Source organism: Vulpes vulpes, chromosome 6 (assembly GCF_048418805.1).
Source record: "Vulpes vulpes isolate BD-2025 chromosome 6, VulVul3, whole genome shotgun sequence".
In the NCBI taxonomy this organism is placed as follows: domain Eukaryota; kingdom Metazoa; phylum Chordata; class Mammalia; order Carnivora; family Canidae; genus Vulpes; species Vulpes vulpes.
The window spans coordinates 78,524,634-78,550,171 of NC_132785.1; the positions used below are offsets into that span (position 1 = coordinate 78,524,634).

General features: G+C 38.0%; 1 protein-coding gene across 1 annotated transcript; it reads left to right on the forward strand.

Annotated features, from left to right (window-relative positions):
- On the forward strand, window positions 1–7,934 carry PNN (pinin, desmosome associated protein). The gene is made up of 9 exons (XM_026019002.2): window positions 1–575; window positions 1,257–1,328; window positions 1,727–1,795; window positions 2,298–2,370; window positions 2,489–2,583; window positions 2,805–2,880; window positions 4,267–4,422; window positions 4,505–4,643; window positions 5,331–7,934. Exons 1-9 carry the CDS (start codon window positions 463–465, stop codon window positions 6,833–6,835), a joined length of 2,298 nt encoding a protein of 765 aa, XP_025874787.2. The 5' UTR covers window positions 1–462; the 3' UTR covers window positions 6,836–7,934.
- Window positions 7,935–25,538: the final 17,604 nt, after the last annotated feature.

The following is a 25,538-nucleotide window of genomic DNA, read 5'->3' on the forward strand; positions in this document are numbered from 1 at the left end:
TGGGCATGCGCACCAACAGCACGGCCGCACCCTTTGCTAATCTAATCATCTCCCGGGGAATGATCGGATAAATGATCCCACTCTGATGGGATTAGGTGGTTAAAAAGACACAAGGCACGTCACACCGCAAGTTAAAAGGGCTGGAAAGCTGCGCGCTCCGCGCCACGAGGGCAGGCCCGGGAGCCGGCGCCCGGAGGACCAGGGACTCTCCCAGGCGCCGAGGCTCTGCGCTAGAAGCTAGAAGCCGAGCCCGGCCACCGCAGCTGGTTGCGGGAGGGAGGCAACCGCCCAGAAGACTTTCCATTGGCCCAGAGTCACGGGGGCCGCCGCTGAGTGGTTGAGGCCGCCAAACGCCGCCGACTGCCATTGGCTGGGCCCTGCCGTCAGTCTTCTCGCGTCTCGCGGCGCGACGGAGCCAGGCGCGGCCTGTAGAGCAGTCTCGAAGCCTGCTGCAGAGAGAAGATGGCGGTCGCGGTGAGAACTTTGCAGGAGCAGCTAGAAAAGGCCAAAGAGAGCCTAAAGAACGTGGATGAGAATATTCGCAAGCTCACCGGACGGGATCCGAATGACGTAAGGTGAGAGGCGGGTGAGAAAGGCCGGCCCCAAGAGGCAGCTCTGATGCCGGGGTGAATTGGGGGCGGGAAGGGCGGCTGGCCCTGAGAAGGCTGGAACATCGGGGCCTGCCCCCCGGCGGCGGTAGAACCCCGTCCTGGAAGAGGTGGGGAGGCTCCCACGCCCTCGGCGTAGGTCTCGCAGCTCGGGCGCGCGAGGAAGGAGCGTGGCTCCTGGCGGTGCCGGAGTGTCCTCCTGGCCTGCGGGAAGGCCCGGGCTGCCCTTTCCCGCCCTCGGCCCTGCAGGCCCGGAGCCGCAGCACAAAGCCGCCTTCCCCGTCCGCCGGGTACCCGGCCGGGTGCTGGCCCAGAGACCCTCCCGGGACGCGGTCCGCCGCCTCTCCCCCAGGCTTTGGCCCCCTTGCCCACGTGCAGCTTCCTCGGAGTGGGCGAAATTAGAGCCGGGTCCGAGCCTGTTAGTGTGTAGTGGCAACGAAGTAAGCGTGATCTCAGTGATCTTGGTCTTGAAAAAACAAGGAAGTCAAAATAGTACTTCCTGTGGTGTTTCAAGCACGTGGATTCGGATTCGTATTTTTAGAATTTTTCTGGTTATTTTTTCTCTCTGTGATGTACCGCATCCGTGAAAGTATTTGGTGACATTGAGTCGACACATGATTTTCATACTGATTTGTAAATATCTTTTAGGCCCATCCAAGCCAGATTGCTGGCCCTTTCTGGTCCTGGTGGAGGTAGAGGACGTGGTAGTTTATTGCTGAGGTAAGATTTTCTTAGAACGTAATTTATATGCTAAGACCCTAGAAATTTTTACAAAGTAAGGATTGTTTTAAACAAAATTTGCAGTAGAGTCCATGTGTTTGTGTTTGTTTTGTTTAAAACTGTGAACAACCATAGTTTTCTGTATAGTTATCTCAGAACTTCATTTATATGCAGAACTAGAGACTGAAGAATGTATTAAGTACTTGTTTGGTCTACTCTTTATTTTTGTAGTTTTTTAAAAAGTGCTAAAAAAAAAAAAGCATCTTGGAGTGGATGCCCATTTAAGGTTGTTATAATTAGAAGGGTTTTCTAAAAATTCAACTAAATTATCTTGTTAAAGGTAAATGTCATTTATTTTTTAAATACCAGTCGCTTTATATTGCACATTTTAATTGCAGGCGTGGATTCTCAGATAGTGGAGGAGGACCCCCAGCCAAACAGAGAGACCTTGAAGGGGCAGTCAGTAGGTATGTTGGAGGAAAAGCTTCTGAAGATAGACTTCTAAGCTCTGTTTTCTCAGGTAGCCACAAATACAAGTATTAAGTAAATATTGTTGAGTTCAGTGTTAGAATTGAGTAGTATACTACTTCACTTGTCTCTTTCCTTGGTACTTGACTGAACTAAGCCTGTAATCCCTCAGAACTCAGTTCTTCACTAACAGTAACAAATTTTACTAAAATATCATGAGAAGAATAAGATTGAAACAATAGTTTGAAAAAAAAAACAATAGTCTGTACTACTACTCTGTGTTGTACGGTAGAAACTTAACCGCTTGAGGAAAATAAGAGATCAGGATTTGGTCATTGGTGACAGATTTTATCCCTTTCCTACCAGAGGAAAGAGAAATATGGGATAGAGAGTGATAACGTGAGACTTCTGGAAATAAGTCATAGTAAGAGTAAACATTTGTCCTTGGTAGGCACTTAAGTCAGATTTTACGTGGTCTTTTAAATTCTTTTTCTATGTCAGGCTGGGCGGGGAGCGTCGGACAAGGAGAGAATCACGCCAAGAAAGCGACCCAGAGGATGATGATGTTAAAAAGGTAATTGAGATGAAAATAACTAGTTACAGGATGAATCCAGTGTTTCCATCTTCCTACATTTAGGAGTGCTACCTTTTCGTGTGCCTGTTAAATTACTAAGATCTGTTTTCTCTTGCAGCCAGCTTTGCAGTCTTCAGTTGTAGCTACCTCCAAAGAGCGCACACGTAGAGACCTTATCCAGGATCAAAATATGGATGAAAAGGGAAAGCAAAGGTATCTTTAGTTTTTTATTGGGGAAAAAAAAGTTTGTCAAATAATGCAATTTTAGGAAAATTTATACATAAGACTTGTCCAAGTGCCTGTAGTATGTTTCTTTTCTTTTTTTTCTTTTCTTTTTTTTCTTTTTTTAAATTTTGTAGTATGTTTCTTTTAGGAAGTGGTGAGCTTAGAGGAAGTGGAACCTACTCCAGTAATTTTCTCTTTCTGTTCTTTAGGAACCGACGAATATTTGGCTTATTGATGGGCACTCTTCAGAAATTTAAACAAGAATCCACTGTTGCTACTGAAAGGGTATTTTATAGTTTCCTTTGCTTCCTTTAAGTATTCGAAGTAGTTTATTACATGTCTTTGAAAAGAATTGAAAAGCTCTCAAGGGCACCCCCAGTGGCGCAGCGGTTTAGCGCTGCCTGCAGCCTGGGGTCTGACCCAGGATCAGTTCCGCGTCAGGCACCCTTCTGCATGGAGCCCGCTTCTCCCTCTGCCTGTGTCTCTGCCTCTCAGTCTCTCTCTCTCTCTCTCTCAATAAATAAATTGAAAAAAAAAATTACTTATTTAAAAAAAAAAAACTCTCAAAACTGAGTTGTGGGATGCCTGGCTGGCTCAGTGGTTAAGTGTCTGCCTTCAGCTCAGGTCATGATCCCGGGGTCAAGTCCCACATCAGGCTCTCCGCAGGGAACCTGCTTCTCCCTCTGCCTGTGTCTCTGCCTCTCTCTGTGTCTCTCACAAATAAATAAATTAAAAATCTTAAAAAACAGAAACAAAACTGAGTTGCAGGCCTAAATAATGAAGCCAAGGAAAAACTTAAGAAAATTTCCTGAACTTGTTCAATTTTTAGCTGTTGTGTTTTTGAGGTCCTGTGAAGTAACTGGATGAACTTCTCTTTCAGTGCAAAAAGCCTGGTCAGGAGAACCTGCCTTCCTATTTGAGCTCTACAACAATCTAATTTTGTGGTTTTGGGCAAGACTCTTCATTTCTTTAGGCTTCAGAATGCTTTCTTTCAAACAAAGGAGTTGAACTCAGAATTGTAACTAGTTCAGTGATTATACCTTTTAAGATATTTATACACGCAGACAATAATTGTCACTCTGGAAGCAAAAACCTAAACATTTCCCTGCTTTCCACAGTTTATTTAACTGCAATCTTTCTAAAGGTTTTTTATTAAAGCCACAAAATTGTGTCCTTTGTGTTGAACATCAAGTTACTGCTTCTCAAAGGAGAACTGTGGTGGAAATTTATAGATTAATAAAGTTTTATTACATCTTTTATGTTAACTTTCCTAGGGAGTGTAAAAGGCTTCAAAGCATAGTGTTTGAAAATTAGATGTTAATTGTCAGAATCTTTGATTTAAAAGAAACAATAACTGTGGAAATAACAGACAGTGCTCTTCTTTTTTTAGGTTTTATGAAAGAACCTTGCCTAAAACTTATATTAATATGGGTAATGTCCTTGCTATTTAGATTTTTACATGGAAAAGCTTTTTAGTCCCTGTTTCTTGAAAGAAAAGTTGCAATTAGCCTCAAATGCTAAGTACTAAGGTTGAATTAGTACTTTGTTTGAATTAGCTGGTATTCTGAATTGCAAATATGCAACCTATAAAGGTAACATAGTAAAATTGTAATGTTTTCACATGCAATCAGGATGTATAATAAGTTTTTAAAGATAATTGTTTATCTTCAGCAAAAGAGGCGCCAGGAAATTGAACAAAAACTTGAAGTGCAGGCGGAAGAAGAAAGAAAGCAGGTTGAAAATGAGAGGAGAGAACTGTTTGAAGAGAGGCGTGCTAAACAGACAGAACTGCGGCTTTTAGAACAGAAGGTTGAGCTTGCGCAGCTGGTGAGTAGTAGTTTGGAATTGGAATTCTAAGATTGGTAATCCTTCATGTTTACAAAATCCTGACCTTTTATCTCTTCTTTAGCAAGAAGAATGGAATGAACATAATGCCAAGATAATTAAATACATAAGAACTAAGACAAAGCCCCATTTGTTCTATATTCCCGGAAGAATGTGTCCAGCTACCCAAAAATTAATAGAAGAGTCACAGAGAAAAATGAATGGTAAGTGGACATGAAGAGATCCAGTGAAATTGGGTAAGGTAAAATACACATGTATGTTTGTTTACTGTAATTGTGTTTCTTTCAACAGTTGATTTTTAAAAAGATATCCTAAGGTGCTAATGAGTTAGGAGTATAAGGGCATTTGATTGATGGTAGAATTTAACTTGAAATCTAACCATGATGTAGGTAGTGCTTAATGCATATGTATTTCCTGTTTAAATAAGATGACTTTTTAGCCAGACATAAATGCTAATGAAGCAAAAAAAAGTGGACATTGATATAAATCAATAGAATGAGTACACTTGGAAGAGTAGACACTGCTGAGATGGTGATTAGATGATTAGTCTTTCAGAGATCAGAAAAATTAATGCATGGCATGATAACATAATGATTTTATTTCAAAAGTTTTATTCTTTCTCATCCAGTATGAAGTAAAATGGCAAGAAAAAAGTCCTGTTTTTCCATCAGTTAATGTGGTACAGTTGCCTGCTACTAATATCTTAGAATATAGGTTTCGGGGGGATCTTTGTTTCTGTCATTTTATTTCAATTTGTAATTATTTGCCATAATCAGTATTGTGTCATCATCTGTTTACAAAAATACATTTAGATAAAGTTTGATGACAATTTGTGACTGTCAAATCCTGAGTTTAAGTGTTATTTACATGTGTAAATTTTTATCCTTTAGCTTTATTTGAAGGTAGACGCATCGAATTTGCAGAACAAATAAATAAAATGGAGGCTAGGCCTAGAAGACAATCAATGAAGGAAAAAGAGCATCAGGTGGTGCGTAATGAAGAACAGAAGGCGGAACAAGAAGAGGGTAAGGTGGCTCAGCGTGAGGAAGAGTTGGAGGAGACAGGTAATCAGCACAATGATGTAGAAATAGAGGAAGCAGGAGAGGAAGAGGAAAAGGAAATAGGTATAGTTCATAGTGATGCAGAGAAAGAGCAGGAGGAGGAGGAACAAAAACAGGAAATGGAGGTCAAGATGGAGGAGGAAACTGAGGTAAGGGAAAGTGAGAAGCAGCAGGATAGTCAACCGGAAGAAGTTATGGATGTGCTAGAGATGGTTGAGAGTGTCAAAAATGTAATTGCTGAGCAGGAGGTAATGGAAACCAATCAAGTTGAAAGTGTAGAACCTTCAGAAAATGAAACTAGCAAAGAACTGGAGCCAGAGATGGAATTTGAAGTTGAGCCAGATAAAGAATGTAAATCTCTTTCTCCTGTGAGAGAGAATGCCAGTGCTCTAGAAATGGAAAATGAGCCTGAGGAAAAAGAAGAGAGAGAATCTGAGCCCCAGCCTGAGCCTGTGGCTCACCTCCAGCCCTTGCCTCAGCCTGAGCCTGAGCCTGAGCTACAGCCTGAGCCACAGCCTCAGCTACAACCTGAGCCACAGTTACAGCCCCAGCTTCAGCCCCAGCCCCAATCCCAGTCCCAGCCACAACTTCAGCTTCCGCTTCCGCTTCCACTTCAGCCCCAGCCCCAGGCCCAGGCCCAGTCCCAGCCCCAAGCAGTACTCCAACCCCAGCCTGTCTCTCAACCTGAGACTTTGCCATTAGCTGTTCTACAGCCACCAGTTCAGGTTATTCAAGAGCAAGGGCATTTACTACCTGAGAGGAAGGAATTTCCTGTGGAATCTGTAAAACTCACTGAGGTGACAGTAGAGCCAGTCTTGATAGTACATTCAGATAGCAAAAGCAAAACCAAAACCAGGAGCAGAAGTAGAGGTCGAGCTAGAAATAAAACCAGCAAGAGTAGAAGTCGCAGCAGTAGCAGTAGTAGTTCTAGTAGCAGCTCAACCAGTAGCAGCAGTGGAAGCAGTTCCAGCAGTGGCAGCAGTAGTAGTCGAAGTAGTTCCAGTAGCAGCTCCAGCACAAGTGGCAGCAGCAGCAGAGATAGTAGCAGCAGCACTACTAGTAGCAGTGAGAGTAGAAGTCGGAGTAGGGGCCGGGGACATAACAGAGATAGAAAGCACAGAAGGAGCGTGGATCGGAAACGAAGGGATACATCAGGATTAGAAAGAAGTCACAAATCTTCAAAAGGTGGTAGTAGTAGAGATACAAAAGGATCAAAGGATAAGAATTCCCGGTCCGACAGAAAGAGGTCTATATCAGAGAGTAGTCGATCAGGCAAAAGATCTTCAAGAAGTGAAAGAGACCGAAAATCAGACAGGAAAGACAAAAGGCGTTAATGGAAGAAGCCAGGCTTTCTTAGCCTATTCTTTGCAGCAGAAGATTTCTTGATGAGTAAAAGGATTACCTTTCCTTGTAAGGAGGATGCTGCCTTAAGAATTGCATGTTGTAAAAAATCTTTTTGGAAAATACAGACTGTTTGTTTACCAGACATTCTTGTACTTTTTGCATAATTTTGTAAGAGTTATTTATCAAAATTATGTGAGGTTCCAAAATATGTAAAAATTATAATAATAAAAAAAGATTAACATCCCTTGTCATCTTTTTTAAATATCCTATACACTTCAGTAAGAATCTGTATATTTTAATAGGTAAATCTTTAAGTCTGTTCCCTTCAAAATCTGTATCATACATTGCTTTTGTAGAAATAAATGTGCATTTCTTTCATTAGTTTTGGAATGTCCTCGTTGACACTTGTATAATAAATTACCCTCTTGATATCATTTTCAGCTTTTATCACTAGATACTGAACGTGATTAGACTGTCTTTGAAGGTTTCTTCACTTTTATTTGCCTTAGGCAATTATTTGGAGTTGTCATAGTCAGATCTTTGCAGCTTTCGGGGAACATAGTTTGTTCTCACAATCATTTACTATTTTTTTCTAATCTCCCTTGTTATTTTAATCTAAGCATTTCCCCCTGTTTCTCCTATATAAGTCATATTTGGTAGATAAAACAGTATGATTTGGTTGGCATTTTCTTCATGATTATAGGATCATCATTCGTTTGTCTCCAGGGCTACTTGTGTGATATAGCATATACATCCATTGAAGAAAATAATCACTCTCTAGGGGAGGGAGGTAGAAAAGTATATTCTAAACTTGGGTTTTTGAGTTTGTGGTCTTGTCTTAACTTTTGTGTTGGCTCTAACTGAAACATGCCAATATATGTGTTCTCAAGAGTTTTTGTTAAGTATTGTATGAAAGTTTACAGAATGAAGGAAGTTCATCTACACTTGAATCTGTAAGCAAGATAACACACAAGTGTACCAAGTGATTATTAACTTTGTTGTTTTATAAATTTGTATGAATTTGGAGTATCTGTTGCCATTACTATATATGTGCAAATAAATGTGGCTTAGACTTGTGTGACTGCTTAAGACTAGTACTTGTATTAACTTTCTGATGCTTTTATACAAGAGAGCACTTTAATTGCAAATGGCCTTTGAGTTCATAACTTGACATTGACTAGCTTTAGGCTTGACTGAATGTTTACTGTTTCCTCCCTTGACAAATAACATGGTGATGGTGAAAGCGTCAGTAAGCATTTCCAGCACTGTAGAAATATAAGAGAACATGTTAAAGTACTCTTAAAAATCTTTTAACAGTAAATGAGTAGAACTTTTCAAACTACAGAGCTAGCTACCTGCATTTCTGGTCCCATTTCCACCAAGAGTCACTTCTTCCAGGGGTTTAATAATCTCCAACATGTAATATAAATTTTATACTGTGTGGGATCCCTGGGTGGCGCAGCGGTTTGGCGCCTGCCTTTGGCCCAGGGCGCGATCCTGGAGACCCGGGATCGAATCCCACGTCGGGCTCCCGGTGCATGGAGCCTGCTTCTCCCTCTGCCTATGTCTCTGCTTCTCTCTCTCTCACTGTGTGCCTATCATAAATAAAAAAAAAAAAAAAAAAAAAAAAAAAAAATTAAAAAAAAAAATTTTATACTGTGTAACATGGAAAAATTGGTAAAAACTTAAAAGGGATGACCATAAGTGTAACCTGGTTCCTAGAATCTTTATTAAATCTAAAATAATTATATTAAGGTCCTTTGGACAAATTAAGTTCACTCATTTTTACCTGTAAAAGTTGAAAGATTGGCCTGGTACATATGGAAAGGAATTAATTTGGCTTTCAGCTCAGTTAAGAGTGGTAATGATGGGGCTATAAAAGCATGGGAGGAAAAAAGGTGTTTGGAATATGGAGAGGAATTTTAAATTCTATATAGAATTCTATTTCAAATTTTCTAACTAGTATGCACTTCAAATTGGAAGTCATCTTTAAAGCAAGGTTGGCTTGTTTTTTTGTTTCCAACTAGTGCTTTGTCCTTAGATGCGAAATTATATGGAATTTGTTTTCAGAGAACCATGTATCGGTTCCTTATAAAGATACAAGCAATGTTAGAATGTAGAAGTAATGACAGTTTCCTGGGGGGATAAGGTCCAGGGTTTTCCTATTAGGTGTTACAGGTAGTGTTTATGGAAAATGTAGAAGCTGAAGATGGATGAGACTAGAGACTGAAATTAGTTTGGAGACAGCTAAGGAGCTATTTAGGAAACCTCTTGCTTTTTCTAAAATCTCAAGGTTGGCACAACCACAGAAGTTGGAAGCTAGTTTGATTTTCAGTGAACTGTACCTACAATCTAGGGCTTATTTGTGCACCGTCTAGAACTCTGGTGACTGTACACATGTATATTCTAGTAATTAGGCTAAGCAAAACGCACCAAAGTAATAAATTTGAGTTTAATATGAGCCGATGCTGTCCGAACAAGTCATTAAATGTTTCAGGGTTCAATTATTTAACAAATTAACAACAAAACTTGAAATTCTTGAGTAAAATTTTCACCCAGTTTCCGTTCTTGAGATAATGCCATTAAAGCACTTAGCCCAGAAAACATGTTCGCTATTTACATGGTTGGATCTTCCTGCTAAGTCAATTGGGAAGATTGCAATGTGATAAAAATTAGCCTGAGGAATCTGAAAATTTCTTACACTTTAATGTCCGTTAGCATGATCTTTTCCCAAAAGTGATACTCAAATGCCTACAACTGCTTCCTATGGTCATTTGAGTACTGTATTTGATTTTGTAATAACCACCACTTGCCCTCACTGTCCACTTTATTTTCATGACATACATGATACTGTATAGTTACTATACTTTGACTTACTACTTTGCTCTTGAATGCAAGCTCCTTGAGAGCAAGATTTTTAAGATTATTTTTAACCCATTTATTTCAAATACCTAGGATAGGGCCTTATGCATTATAAGCAGTGTTATGAGTAAACGATGGCAGGTTCTTAGCATGGCTTTTGTGATGTTAACAGAATCACTCTGGCTATTGTGCTGAGAAAAGAAATGGGGCCAACAGCAGGAGCATAAATGAGAAGCTATCTGCAATAATGCAAAGTACAGAGACTTCAAGCCAAGATGGTTAAGTAGTAGAAGTGGTGATCAGGTTTTGGATATAGTTTGAAGATGGCTCCCAAGGGAAATGCTAATGGATTCTGTGGTGTGAGAAGTCAGAATGAGTAAAGATTTCACCTGAACAACTAGAAATGAATTGCCATTAGCTGAGATGAAAAGGAACAGATTTGTGGATAGTGGAGGAGTGACCCCATCCTATGAACATGAATATCTCCATTTTTCAGATTTAATGCCTTTCCCATAAAATCTTAATACTTAACTGGATTTCTAGGTAACTGACTCACACATGGATAGATTGCTCATTCATTGTGAATAACACACAAGTACACAAAACACCATATACAACTCCATGAACTGGCAATTTGCTAATACCTAATGTAATCACCCAGGTGAAGAACTAGAACATTGCCAGGATCCAAGAACCCCTTCCAATTTCTTCGTCTCTTTTCTGCCCTCAGAGGTAAGGTAACTATTTTTAAATAAAACTAGGAAGGTCTAATTGGTGGCAGCCCACTTGAGCAAACCAAAACCGTTTAGGAAGTTGAAAAACCCATGGACAACCAATCATACACTGCCAACTTGGCTTTCACAGATAAAGCAATTGCTTCACCTATAGCCAAGCAAAATAATTTCCTTGCTTTGCTTCCTGTCTGCTCTGTAAGAGCCTTTCCCCTAGCTCCTGTCAGGAGTTTAGTGCTGCCAGATCCAAATCAATATTTGCTCAAATTTCAAAATTTTTAGTATATTTATCTTTAAACAACACTATCCTGACTTTATGGTAGTCACTTACTTGATTTCCTTCATGGTTTTGAAACTGATTCATGTATTCTAAATGCCATGGTTTATTTTTTCATTTCCTATTTTTAACTCATTACATAAGTGAAATGTATTTTATGAGTTCCTACACGTTTACACGTTTCTATAACCTGTTTTTGTATGTCACTTAGATATCTATCACCAGTATATGGGTATTGAGATTGTTTTCAATTTTAGGGTCATACAAATAATTCTGTTATAGAACATTCATGTCTTTTGGTGAACATGTGTGTGGATATACAGTATATTTAAGAGTAATCAGTAGGTCATGAGATATATTTTTGTATGTGCATTTTCTAGATGACTAATGGGGTTATGTTTTCCATTAAAAAAAAAAAACTTTAGATGTCCTCTGGAGACTGTCTCTTCTGGATTTTAAGTGTTCTGTATTCTGGAAATGAGTCTGTTGAATATATGCACTGCGAATATCTTACTTTATAGCTTGGTTTCTCACTTTTTAAACGGTATTTTTTTATTAAGATTTCTTGGTTATAATGTTCAGTTTATACATATTTTATGGTTAAAACATTATGCATTTTATTTAAAATGCCTCTCCCCATTTCAAAGTCAAGAGGGTAGCCTCCTATTTTATCTTTGAGATTTATTATTTTACTTTTCACAAGGAACTTGATTATTTTCCTAGAATTGGCTCTTGTGTTATAGTGTGATTTGGGGGTTCAGTCTCATTTCTTTTTTCTAAGTGAATGTCAGATTGCCCAAATTCAATTATTGAAAAGTTTGTGCCTTCCACATTTTTCTGCAGTACCAGCTTTCTCTTATATCTAGTATCCATATATTCATGGTTCTCTTTCTAGGCTCTCTATTCTGTTCCACTGGTCTGTCCTATGCTTAAGTTGATACCACTGCCTTAATACCTTGGCTTCATATTAAGTCATAATATGGAGTAGAACAGATTCTCCCACCTTGCTTTACTTGATTCTCCTGGTTATTCTTACCTAACTTCATTTTTTCATATAAATTTCAAAGTCAGCCTTTGAATATCCACAAAAAAAACTGTTGGTATTTTTATTTGAATTGCTTTGAATCTACAGATTAATTTGGGAATTGACCCCACTGAGTCTTCCAATCTATGAACATGGCATTTTGTTAGCAATCAGGATAATTGTTACTGCCCATTTGTGTTTTATATAAATGAGTTATTTTTTTTTATATGAGTTCTTTTATATTTGTTCAATATTGGGTTTGTGAGGTTGGTTAATTTTGCGGTTTGTAACTACTTTTTTTGCTATGTATTACTCCCACGTGTGCATATTCCACAATCTATGTATACATTCTGTTGTTGATGGACATTCATGTGGTTTCCATGCAGTTGGAAGCCCATATGAACAGAGCTACTATCAATATACTTGTTCACATGTTTTGATGAACATATCTATACATTTCTTGCAGTATATATAAGCTACCTGATTTTAAGTTAAAATGTAAAGTGCTGTACCTGGGCTTCTTCCTCTTCTGATCCAACAATTCACACTCTCAACTTTATCATGCACAAAATGCTTACTTCTTCTGTGGGATATTTTTCTGGATCTCATTTATTCTTCTTTTGTTCACTTCTCAGATATATCTGAGTTCTTTAGTATTTGTCCTGGAAAAATTATTTCATCTCCTGCCTCTCATTTGACAAGTTTCCTTGTGCTCTCATAAATACTTTAAGGAGGGATCCCTGGGTGGCGCCGCGGTTTGGCGCCTGCCTTTGGCCCAGGGCGTGATCCTGGAGACCCGGGATCGAGTCCCACGTCAGGCTCCCGGTGCATGGAGCCTGCTTCTCCCTCTGCCTGTGTCTCTGCCTCTCTCTCTTTCTGTGACTATCATAAATAAATAAAAATTAAAAAAAAATACTTTAAAGATTTTCTTTTTACATTTCACTCAGGCATATTTTGAATGTTTTCAGTGGGATGGTTAGCCTAGGTGACTATCTTTCTATATTACTGGCAATAAAAACCAATATAATTCAACAAATATTTAATAACCATTTACCATGTACCAGGCTATCTCCTAGGTTTAGAGATGCAATATTGGAAAAAAAAGAAAATCTCTGCCCTGATGGAGTTACATTCTCTACCAATATCTCTTTAAATACATTTATCTGATTCTGTCTTTTCTCCTTGTTTTCAGCTTAAACATATGTCAGATATATCAATCTTTCCTCAGTATCTTCAAATCTAACTTTTGTATCTCAATTCTGGATAATTTCTTCAGATAAATATAATATCTTATTAACTCATGTCATGGAATCATGTCCTCCTCCTCAGTGAAACAACTTAGTGTTGCAGGTCTTCAAGGCAGGTGTGGAAACCAGTTATTTTATTTTGTGTATATACATATACATACGCATATATATGGGTACACATGTGCAAACACACATAATCTGTCATTTAAAAATCCAATTAGAGGCACCTGGGTTGCTCAGTCTGAGTACCCGAGCTTGGTTTTGGCTCAGATTATGATCTTAAGGTCATAGGATTGAGCCCATGTTGGGCTCCCTGCTGAGCAGGAAGTCTACTAAAGATTCTTCCTCTCCCTCTGCCCCTCCCCTGTTCATGTGCAAGTGCACACTCTCAAATCTCAAAAAAACTTTTGTTAAAATTAAAAAGTTAAGTCCAAATAAAAATACTTAAATGATATATGTGTATACTTATGGTGAGAGGTATTCCTGGAGAAGAATTTCATACAAGCTGGATATACTTGTGTAATAAAATGCACAACACCCTCATTTATAGCTACTACTGAAATTTGGATTGTAGTAGGTTTGGCTACAACTATACATTTTTTTCTGTTTGACTCCGAAGTCACAAACATTTCATATATATTGTAAAAATGTCTTCAATTTAAAAATAACGTGTCTTCTCATATTATCTATGTAAACATGGCAAATGAATAAGTGAATAAATTAGTACAGTGTATAATTTTATCCAAACAATTCACTTAATCACTGTCTCTCATCCAGTTAAAATATTTTTTACTTTGTAATGATGTTGCTGATATTTAAAAAAATAGCCAAAGGGCATCTGGCTGGCTTAGATACAACTCTTGACCTTGAGGTCATGAGATGGAGCCCGATGTTGGGGATAGAGTTTACCTTAAAAAATAAATAATTTTGGGGGCAGCCTGGGTGGCTTAGCAGTTTAGTGCTCTCTTCAGCCCAGGGCGTGATCCTGGAGACCCAGGATTGAGTCCCCCGTCAGGCTCCCTGCTAGGAGCTTGCTTCTCCCTCTGCCTGTGTGTCTGCTTCTCTCTGTCTTTCATGAATAAATAAATAAAATCTTTAAAATATATATATAAAAACTTTTTAAATAATTTTTTAAAAATAGGCAAAATTATAGCAAATGCCTGTGACCTTATCACCCAATTTAAGAAATAAAATGTGAAAAATACAATGAAAGCCCTGTATGTTCCTCATTCCCTTTCCCTCTATATCAACTTTTAAGTTTTCTCGTGTCTTTGAAGCATAAGTTCCATCATTTTATAATATCTTTTAACAAGGATACTTTTCTCAGCTTGCCTATCATTTTTGATAAAAATTCATCTTAAAGCTTAACCAAATTTTCTCCAAAGTTAATGTGAGCTTCACGTTTATTCTGAGGCACTTGAAACTGTTCTTAATTAATTTCATTTACATAAAATTGATGGGTCAATGAGACATTTGAAGCATCTTGGAAAATTATACAACTTTACACTTCTACCAACTATAGTTAAGATTGCTTTTCTCTCCACATCCTTACCAACGCTGAGTTTTGTGGATTGCATTTTTTTATCTTAAACTAAAATTTTGAAATATATTTCTTTAATAAACATACATTCTAGTATTCATAATTCAGAGCATTTTTTACATTCATTTTATCTTGAGTTTAAAAGAGGTAGGAATCAACTTTTTTTTTAAAGAGTCTATTAAAAATGAATTATTGTGACTTTACCAAGATAAAAAGCTTTTGCACAGCAAAGGAAACAGCAAAGCTAAAAGGCACCCTATGGAATGGGAGAAACTTGTAAATGATATATCAGATAAAGGGCTAGTATCCAAAACCTATAAAGAACTTATCAAACTCAACTCTCACAAAAAAAATCCGGGCAAGAGATGGGCAGAAGACATTTCTCCAAAGAAGATGTACAAATGGCCAACAGACGAAAAAATGTTCAACATCACTTGGCATCAGGAAAATACAGATCAAGACCACAATGAGATACCACCTCACACCAGTCAGTATGGCTAAATTAACAACACAGGAAACAACAGATGCTGGTGAGAATATGGAATAAAGGGAACCCTCTTACACTGGGAATGCAAGCTTGGTGCAGCCACTCTGGAAAACCGGGACGTTCCTCAAAAAGTTAAAAATATAGGTACCCTCTGATCCAGCAATTGCACTACTAGGTATTTATCCAAAGGACACAGTGATTCAAAGAGGTATATGCACCCCAATGTTTATAGCAGCAATGTCCACAACAGCCAAAATAATGGAAAAAGTCCAGGTGTCTCCATCGATAGATGAATGGATAAAGAAGAGGTAGTATATATACACAATGGAATATTACTCAGCTATCAAAAAAGAATGAAATCTTGCCATTTGCAACAATGTGGTTGGAACTAGAGGGTATTATGCTAAATGAAATAAGTCAGAGAAAGATAAACATATAATTTCACTCATAAGTGGAATTTAAGAAACAAAACAGATGAATAGAAGGGGAGGGAAGGAAAATAAGATGAAAATAGGGAGGCAAACCATAAAAGATGCTGAGCTCTAGGAAACAAACAGGGTTGCTGGAGAAAAGGTGGATGGGAGGAGGGAAAATTGGGTGAAGGGCATTAAGGAGGGCACTTGATGTAATGAGCATTGGGTGTTACATGCAACTGATGAATCACTAAATAGTACCCCTGAAACATAATAAAATAAAAAGTTGCTAGTAGTTATTGCAATATAATTATTGAATAACTTTTGTTTTTCTCTATTTAAATGTAATCATAGAAAACTGACATATTTTCTTGGGTCTATTTATGGACTCTTCAATTGAGTGCTGCATTGTATTAGTTAAGGTTGTGTTATAGTAGGGTTTTCTTTTTCAAATTTTTCTTTAAATTCTAGTTAACATATAACATACCGTGCATGCAATACTGGCTTCAGGAGTAGAATTCAGTGGGAATTCATTCCCACCAATAATGTAAGAGGGCTCTCCTTTCCCCTGCATCCTTGCCAACATCTGCCGTATCCTATGTTAATTTTGGCCATTCTGACAGGTGTGAGGTGGTATCTCATGGTTTCAGTGTGTATTTCCCTGATGATGAATGATGTTGAACTATAGTAGGTTTTAATATGTAGTGTGCTAAATGCTCCCTCAACTATGCGGTCTTATTTTTTAACGAGGCAAACATTAGTTAACAAAGGCTTCATTAGCCTTTGTTTAAAAATTTATTCCCAGGCTTCTTCAGCTTAGTTAGCTGCAAAGAATAAATTGTATATAAGCAAAAACTGAGAAGAGCTGCAGTGTCCAGAAGACTTGGGCTTAATATCAGATGTAGATTTTAACAGATCCATGAGCAAAAATTTAAAAAAACATTATAATATAAAATAGCAACTCTCAATAACTTCTTCAACTTTTGTCCTCTTCAAAAGCTTATTCAGTTCACTTTGTTGCATTCTTGGAAGCTCCTGAAAATTATCCAAAAGATCTGGAACTTCATCATTAACAGTCTCTTTAGTAGCAAGTGGTGCTTTTCCACCCACAGATAGTTGAGGCAGAACTTCTGCAGTCTTAAACTAGTCGGACTGGGGACACCTGGGTGGTTCAGCGGTTGAGTGTCTGCCTTTGGCTCAGGTCATGATCCTGGGGTCCTGGGACCAAGTCCCACATCCAGCTCCCTGCATGAGGCCTGCTTCTCCCGCTGCCTCTGCCTCTCTCCCTCTGTGTCTCTCATGAATAAATAAATAAGATCTTTAAAAAAAAAAAAAAGTCAGTCGGACTGTCTGCACCAAGCTAGGTTAAGATGCCAGGTAGCCTTTCTGTCAAGCAGTTTTGTCTCAGCATGCCCTGTAATGGTCAAAGTACTGACTGCCAGAGATGCCTGAACTTTAGGGTTGTGAAATTCCACCACTGTTCCTTGGTTTGTAAACATAGTCACCTCTTCAATATGATAGATATTGTTTACCCCTTACATTCCTTAAGGAGAATTAAAGTTTCTGTTTTTTTAAGATTTTATTTATTTATTCATGAGAGACACAGAGAGAGGGGCAGACACATAGGCAGAGGGAGAAGTAGGCTCCCTGTGAGGAGCCTGATGCAGAACTCCGATCCCAGGATCCCGGGATCACAACCTGAGCCAAAGGCAGATGCTCAACCACTGAGCCACCCAAGTGCCCTAACGTCTGTTTTCTGTCATCTGCTGTAGCTGTTCTGTGAACCACCTTCTTTCTGCAAGCAGTTCCCTTTCTACCAGTGCACACTTGTGCCTGCAGTATGGCAAGTTTCTCCTGGCCTATGACAGTTCCTGTCTTCTTGGGGTACAAATGGGGTTGTCTAGAGAGCTAGGGCTGTTGCTAATGGGGTCTTAGGCAGACTAGCTAGAATTACGGGCACATGTATAGGGAGGCCTCCAATTATACTTTTCCAGATTTCCCAAAATAACACATATTTATTTTAATTAGAAATTTTAATGAAGAATCATTTTTCAAGTTGCCAAAAAATTAATTTCAATTGTGATTAAATTGACTTTATAATTTAGGAGCAATCAGCATCTTTAGAATATTGACTCTAAGCAGAAACTAGTGTGTCTCCATTTATTCTATCATGTATGTTAGTAAAATTCTATAATTTTCTTCATACAGGTTCTGCACATTTTTATTAAGTTTAGGCCCAGGGTCTGTGTGGATAAGTGATTTCCTATTTTGAATAGGATTTTTTTTTCTTGCTTTTTATTTTCAATTAGTAGTTTATATATAGGGAATTTGGAGATGTTTTTGCAGAAGATGTTTCTGCAGTTTTGCAGAAAACTCCTTTGTTTTCCTCATGTTTATAGTGGAGACTTCTGAAAACAAGCAAATTTCTTTTTCTTTTATTTTTTAATTTTTATTTATTATTTTTATTTTCTTTTAAAAGTTTTATTTATTTAAATAATCTCTACACTCAACATGAGGCTCTAACTCATGACCCTGAGATCAAGAATCTCTTGCTCTGACTGAGCCAGCCTGGTTCCCCAAGAAAATTTCTTTTTGTTATATATTGGACCTATAACATGTTTAACTGATTTGAATAATAAGTCTTAATTCATTAATATCTAATTCTTCCCCCATGCCTGTTACCAACAATGCTCTGTTGAACTTCCCTCTGGTATCAGGCTTTCCTAACAATTTGGTCCAATTCTGTACCCTTAAAAAAAAGCCTTTGTTGTGAAATTGAGGTACAAAAAAGGGTTGAAAAGACTTCTCTGACTGCATTTGTTTTATAGTTTTGACTTTGGAACCACGTGAATGATTCATATAATTAAAAATTTAAATCAAAAAGGAAAAAAATCCCTAAAAATCTGAAACAAATAGATACAAATGAATCTTGAAGTATATATCACACTGATGGTATAACTGCAGAAAAAATATTTCAAATGACTTTAAAACTTAATCAGTTGATGTACCTTCCTGGTGGCACATAGCCTAAGAAGTACAATGAAATATTCAGTTGTAATTGGTAATTCCAATTGTTGGTAGTAATATTAGTATTGTTGCTTTTAAACTATTTTATGCAATATATATGTTTATATACTTGCATAAACAAGTAATAGTGTTAACACCATTAAAGATTTTCAGTGTAATAAAGAAATACAAAAATGTAAAATATAAATAAAAATATAAAATCAAAGATTTTTAAAATAAAGAATTTAAGGGAAAACTATAATATTTCATTTGAATTGGAAAAAAACATGAATTCATGATTTAGTTTTATTTCTAAAAGTCACATATTTCCTAGCTTTGTCTACTGAGAGGGCACAGAAATAATGACAGTCCAATAGTGGTGAGCATCCCGGTGCTAATTGCAGTCTCTGAATGCTATTTTCCAACAAAAAGAAGCAGGGCTCCTAGAAGAAATGGCTGATTCCAGGTCTGGGGCAGGAAATGTACAAGATGAGTTTGAGACACCATGTCAAAACAGAAAGCAGGGATGCTAAGAGGCACTTATGAGAATTGATAAATTAAGGAAAAGAATTATTTATCCTGCCTTTTCTAGAGAGGAGGAGGGAGAGGGAACTATTATACACTCAAAAGGACTTAAGAGATAAATAAATATCAACTGAATGTGTGGATCTTTTTGAATCTTGTTAAACCAATTGTAAAAGGATTTTTTCAACAACTGGGAAAAGCGTTAAATTTGTTAAATGTGATGATGCTATTGAAGTTACATTTTTATCTGTTACTGTTACTGGAGTTATTTATAGGTGAGGTTACATGACATTTGGGATTTACTTTACTTTTTTATTTCTATTTTTTTAAATTTATTTGTGAGATACAGAGAGAAAGAGGCAGAGACATAGGCAGAGGGAGACAGGCAGGTTCCCTCTGGGGAGCCTGATATAGGACTCGATCCAGAACCCTGGGATCAGGCCCTGAGCCAAAGGCAGACGCTCAACCGCTGAGCCACCCAGGTGTCCCCCTAGGATTTACTTTAACATCTATGTCTAGCCCTCCCAAAAACCGGTGTGAGTTGGGGAAAGGGGTAATACAAGATTGCAAAAGCTGGTCATGGTTGAAGCTAAATGATGAATACATGAAGCTATTATACAATTCTATCCATGAGTTCATATACTTTTGTGTATCACAGTTTTTCATAATAAAATTTTTAAAAATTTTAAAATTTTTTTAAAAAATAAAAAAGAAATCCTTGCTCAGCCAAATGATTGTCTTTCTGGGCTGCCTTTTTTTGAGTATTTAAGGTGAGCAGATGCCAATAGGGGTGCTAAGAGGTGTCTCAGGGGACTTGATTCTCTTTTTAAGTTCTCTAGCCATCCTAATAAACATATTATCTCAATAAAAAGTGTGCTTCCTCTACAAACATAATTTCAAGACAAATCTCCCATCTTCTTACAACCAGAGTGCTGTTTCCTACATAAAATTTCTAAAGCTGCCCTTGTCAAAAATGTTCTGAAAGAATTTCTTGCCCTTCCTGTAGTCTGCTTATGCCTTCAGCACACATCCTTTCCAGCTGGAGGGATATTAATACGGTCTTTCTGAATTTCTTTCACTTTTTTTTTATTTTTAAGATTTTATTTATTTATTCCTGAGAGACAGAGAGAAAGAGAGAGAGAGGCGGAGACACAGGCAGAGAGAGAATCAGGCTCCACGCAGGGAGCCCTATGCGGGACTTGGTCCTAGGACTCCAGGATCACACCCTGGGCCGAAGGCAGGTACTAAACCACTGAGCCACCCGGGGATTCCCTCTTTCACTTGTTACCTGAAATAGTTAACTGTGCCAATAAAATAGGGATCTACTGTTAGCTCCTGACAGCCTTTTAAAAATTTGATGTAAAACATTTTTTATGGGTCTAATATTATCTAGAGCTTGTAATATGAGATATCTTTTAAAAAATATCAAAATAGATAACATTTTCCTTTACTTATTTGAATGTGTTATCAAGAAAGAAGAATGCTTTACAAGAGTTCATTTATATGCTCTTTTTCCTCTGAAAATTTGTTTTTAAGCGATGCAGTACAAATGGTTTTATAGGCTTTTTACTTATATTTCTCAAAGTTTTTGTTTTTTGTGGGGTTTTGGGATGACAAAAACAGGAAGGGTGATGAATGAAATTATTTTCATTTGCATAATAATAAAAATTTGCATATTAAATAAGTCAAGTTCATCCTCTGCTCTTTGGATTATGTGATGGTTAATTTTATGTGTCAACGTGAGTGAGCTACAAGTGCCCAAATACTTGGTCAAACACTGTTCTGGGTGTGTCTGTGAGGGTGTTTTTGGATTACATTCACATTTGAATTGGTGGACTGAGTAGAGCAGATTGCCCTCCCTAGGGTTGAGTGGCTCTCATCCAATCAGCTGATGGCCTGAATAGAACAGAAAGGCTGTCCTTTCTGCCTGAGGGTATAAAATAGGACATAGGTTTGTATTTTGTTTTTGTTTTTGTTTTTTTTTTCAGCCTTTGGACTTCAACTGAGTCATTGTTTCTAGTCTGGGGACTGAAACTTACCCTATTGTTTCTCCTTGATCTCAGACCTACAAACTTGGACTGGAACTATACCATTGGCTCTCTTGGATCTCCAGCCTGCTGGCTGCTTATCTTCTCATCCAATTCTTTATCATCTGTGTGTGTGTGTGTGTGTGTGTGTATCTCCATCCATCCAACTGGTTCTATTCCTCTGGAAAACCCTGACTAATGACAATTCACTACTCTGACCTCCCTTTGCTTGCTGGGCCAGGGAGCTTAAGGGAACACCACTATATCCATCACAAATTTCTTTATGATTTCAGGTTTTTTTCCTAAGTATTTTTCTTATTTCTGCAAATTTGAGTTTTAACTTCTGAGGGATATTTTCAATTGAAAATAAAAATTAAAAATTAGTACACATTTAACAAACAGCCAAATGAGAGTGGAGGCCAGGACAGTAAGAAATGCTCTCCTGAGAAGCATTTGGCTGTCTCAGTTGGGAGAGCATGTGACTCTTGGTGTTGGGATCGTGAGTTCGAGCCCCACAAACTTAAAAATAAAATCTTAAAAAAAAAATGTTCCCTTGAGAATGGTAAAGAAAACTTCATGAACCTGACATCTGTAAGAATGTCACTCAGAGGTCCATGTCCCTGTTGGGGAACTTTGGTGTGTGAAAAGCTCCTTCTTTATGTCAGAGGTGATACTGTATAATCATTATTCCTGGGCATACAAGAAGATAACCGCCCCTCTCCTCTCAGTTGCAGTTAGGTGGAGCCATGTACTTCATTCTGGACAACAGAATGTAGGCAGGAGTAATATAAACCACATTACATTACATGTCGTATTTCAGATGGTGTAGCTATGGGCCAGCTGCTTCAAGGATAGTTCATATTAGTAGTGTGAACAAAAAATAAAGTATTATTGTATTAAGTCACTGAGATTTGTGGGTTGTTTGTGACCCTGGCTAATGAATTACACTGTGATAGCAAAGGAAACAGTTATCAAAACTAAAAGGCAACCTACAGAATGGGAGAGGATACGTGCAAATGACCTATCAGATAAATGGCTAGTATCCAAGATCTATAAAGAAGTTATCAAAGTCAACACCCCAAAACAAACAATTCAAGAAATGGGCAGATGACAATAGACATTTCTTCAAAGAAGACCTGCCAAAAAGCACATGAAAAAATGCTCCACATCACTTGCCATCAGGGAAATACAAATCAAAACCATAATGAGATACCACTTCATACTGGTGAGAATGGCTAAAATTAACAGGACAGGAAACAACAAATGTTGACAAGGATGTGGAGGAAGGGGAACCCTCTTGCGCTGTTGGTGGAAATGCAAACTGGTACAGCCACTCTGGAAAACAGTATGGAGGTTCCTCAAGAAGTTAAAAATAGAGCTACCCTATGACCCAGCAATTGCACTACTGGTATCTACTGCAAAGACACAGATGTAGTGTAACAAAGGGGCACCTGCACCGCAATGTTCATAGCAGAAAAGGTCTGAGGCTGGCTGGCGGGCAGTTCACTTCCACTATTTTGACTCCAAGGCAGACAGCACGTTTCAGGCTCAGCGGTGAGGATATCCACAATAGCCAAACTGTGGAAGGAGCCATGATGTCCTTCAACAGATGAATGGATAAGGAAGATTACACACACACACACACACACACACACACACACACACACACACACTAAAATATTACTCAGCCATCAAAAAGGATGAATACCTATTATTTGCATTGCCATGGATGGAACTGAAGGGTATTATCCTGAAATGACTTATGAAATAAGTCAGTCAGAGAAAGACAATTATATGGTTTCAGACATATGTGGAATATAAGAAATACTGAAAGGAATAGGGGAAACTGAGTGGTGAAAAATTAGAAAGACAAACCATGAGAGACTCCTAACTCCCTTTTCCCTATAAGGAAAAGGGGAAACTGAGTGGTGAAAAATTAGAAAGACAAACCATGAGAGACTCCTAACTCTGGGAAACCAACAAAGGGTTGCAGAAGGGGAGGTGGGTAGGGGGATGGGGTAACTGGGAGATGGGGATTAAGGAGGGCACATGATGAAATGAGCACTGGGTGTTTTACTATATGTTGGCAAATTGAATTTAAATAAAATTAAAAAAATTAAAAAAAGAATTACACTGTGATAAATACACACTGTGGGGACAATGCTGTATGAACTCTCTTTATATAGACTCCATAAGTATCTATATTATTTGCCAATAAATGTGTTTTATATCCTATAACTCTCGGTGGAATTCCATAGATCACATCACCATCCCTCAGTGTTAGCTATTTAGTAAACAAAATATACAGCATGCTTACCACTAGTAGTTTATCAGATTTATGGGGAACAGTGATTTCTTTTGTAATCAAAAGTAAAAAACATTGGTTCATCAGGTGGCTAACTCCCTTTTCAAAAATCTCTGTGTGGACAACTGTGGAACTTATCTACTATAGTGCAGCATCATTAGCAATGTGACATTCGGATAATGTGCGCACTCCACTGTACTGCATTCTCCTCACTTTTATTTGAATGGAGCACTAAAACCATTGGGTTTGCTCATATTACAAAAGTATCAACTTTTCCAAGTCATCACTGCAGATATAATTTTTCTGCTCTTTGACATTTTAATATTCTATAGCATGGGATAGGAGGATTATGCTTATTTTGCTTATGAATAGTGGAATAAAAAATTCCCAAATTATAGAGTCAAATTTGAGAATAAGAGTTCTTAAAATAGAAAGGAAAATGTGACTATAGAAAAAAGACACAGAGGCAACACTAATTGGCTCTGAAGATAGAAGAAGGGGCCTCTAAGAAGGTGGAAAACACAAGGAAACTGATTCCATCCTCAAGCCTCCAGGAGAGAATAGAGCCCTGCCAAAACCTTGACTTTTGCCCAGTGAGGCCTGTATTGGATTTCTGACCTATAGAAAAATAGGTGTATTAATGAATTACTAAATAAATAAATGTATTTTTAAAGCTGTTGTCTATTAATCTGATACAACAGCAAATAGGAAATTAATACAGTTATATAATTAAATAGTGACATTACAGATATATTAGCCTAAATAAAAGATATTCAAATTTCACCTGGTTCACTCTATCTATCTATCTATCTATCTATCTATCTATCTATCTATCTATCATCTATGAGAGACACTGAGAGGCAGAGCCATAGGCAGAGGGAGAAACAAGCTCCTTGAAGGGAGCCCGATGTGGGACTTGATCCCTAGACCAAGGATCAGGACCTGAGCCTTAGGCAGGCACTCAACCACTAAGCCACCCAGGCATCCCTCACCTGGTTCGTTTTAATGTTGCCACTAGAACATTACATATGTGGCTCACTATTTCTATAGGACAATGCTGGTCTAGAACATTATGGCTAGATCATTCTGTGTGTTAGACAAATGCAAAATTAATTTTTGAGAAGTCTTGGACTGTCCTCCAGCCCTCTTTTGGATCATTTTCAAAGTGGGGCGGGCCTGCAGGTGACTTTCTATTTAGTCATTAGACCTCTCGAGCCTTGATAAAATAATATCATCTCATCTTCACTCTGCTGAGTTAAAAGCAAATGATTCAGCATTAATAGGCTACATAGAATAGTCACATTCTACATACTGTCAGGGAACATGACCTCATCCTCACGGTTGTTCAGTACTTACCTATTTAACAAGATCATGTGCCTAGTTCAGGATTAACAGTAAATGTTTGCATAAAGCCAGAGGACAGAGATTTTTATGGAGAAACTGGCTAGTTAGATACTATCTAGACATCAAGTATTTCTTCCCCCTGGGTGTACATATCTTAGCTTTCCTTGGAGTTACCTTGTAACCATGTAATTAGGTACTATCTCGGGGAGTGGGCAAGGAAGATATTTTTCCAGGCCTGGCAATAAAAGCCCATGCATTATCATTTACACATTCTCTATCCTTTCTGTATTAACCTCAGAGGCCACATGTTCAAGATGGCAAAATCATAAAATGGAAGGATTCTGGCACTACCTGGAAGAAAGCCACCAAATGAAGTTGCATGTCTGACTTTGTAAAAAAGAAGGCATTGTTTTTTGAAGTTAAAGAGACCTGTGGTTTGTTACCACAGCATACCTTACATAAAAACCAACTTTACTCCTGAAGTTTTTGAAGTTTATATAGTATTTATACTTGTCATAAACCAATGAGACTGTTCTTTTAAAAATTCTTTATAAACACACAAAACCTTTGTTTTAAAGATATATTTATTTGAGAGAGAGAGCACATATGCACAGGTGGGGAGGGGGTAGAAGGAGAGAATCTTCACGAGGACTCCCAGTTGAGCTGGAAGACAGACCTGGAGCTCTATTCTAGGAACGATGAGATCATGACCTGAGCCAAAACCAAGAGTGGGATACTTAACTGACTGAGTCACCCAGGTGCCCCACAAAAACCCTTTTCTTTGTTTTTATCACCCAATTACAGGGGGGAAATGACATTTGATTTAGAATCCTAGGTTGTGTCAAGGATAGCAGCACTTGACAAAGCCAAAATTATACTTTTTTGAAAGGGGAAATGGGAGGATA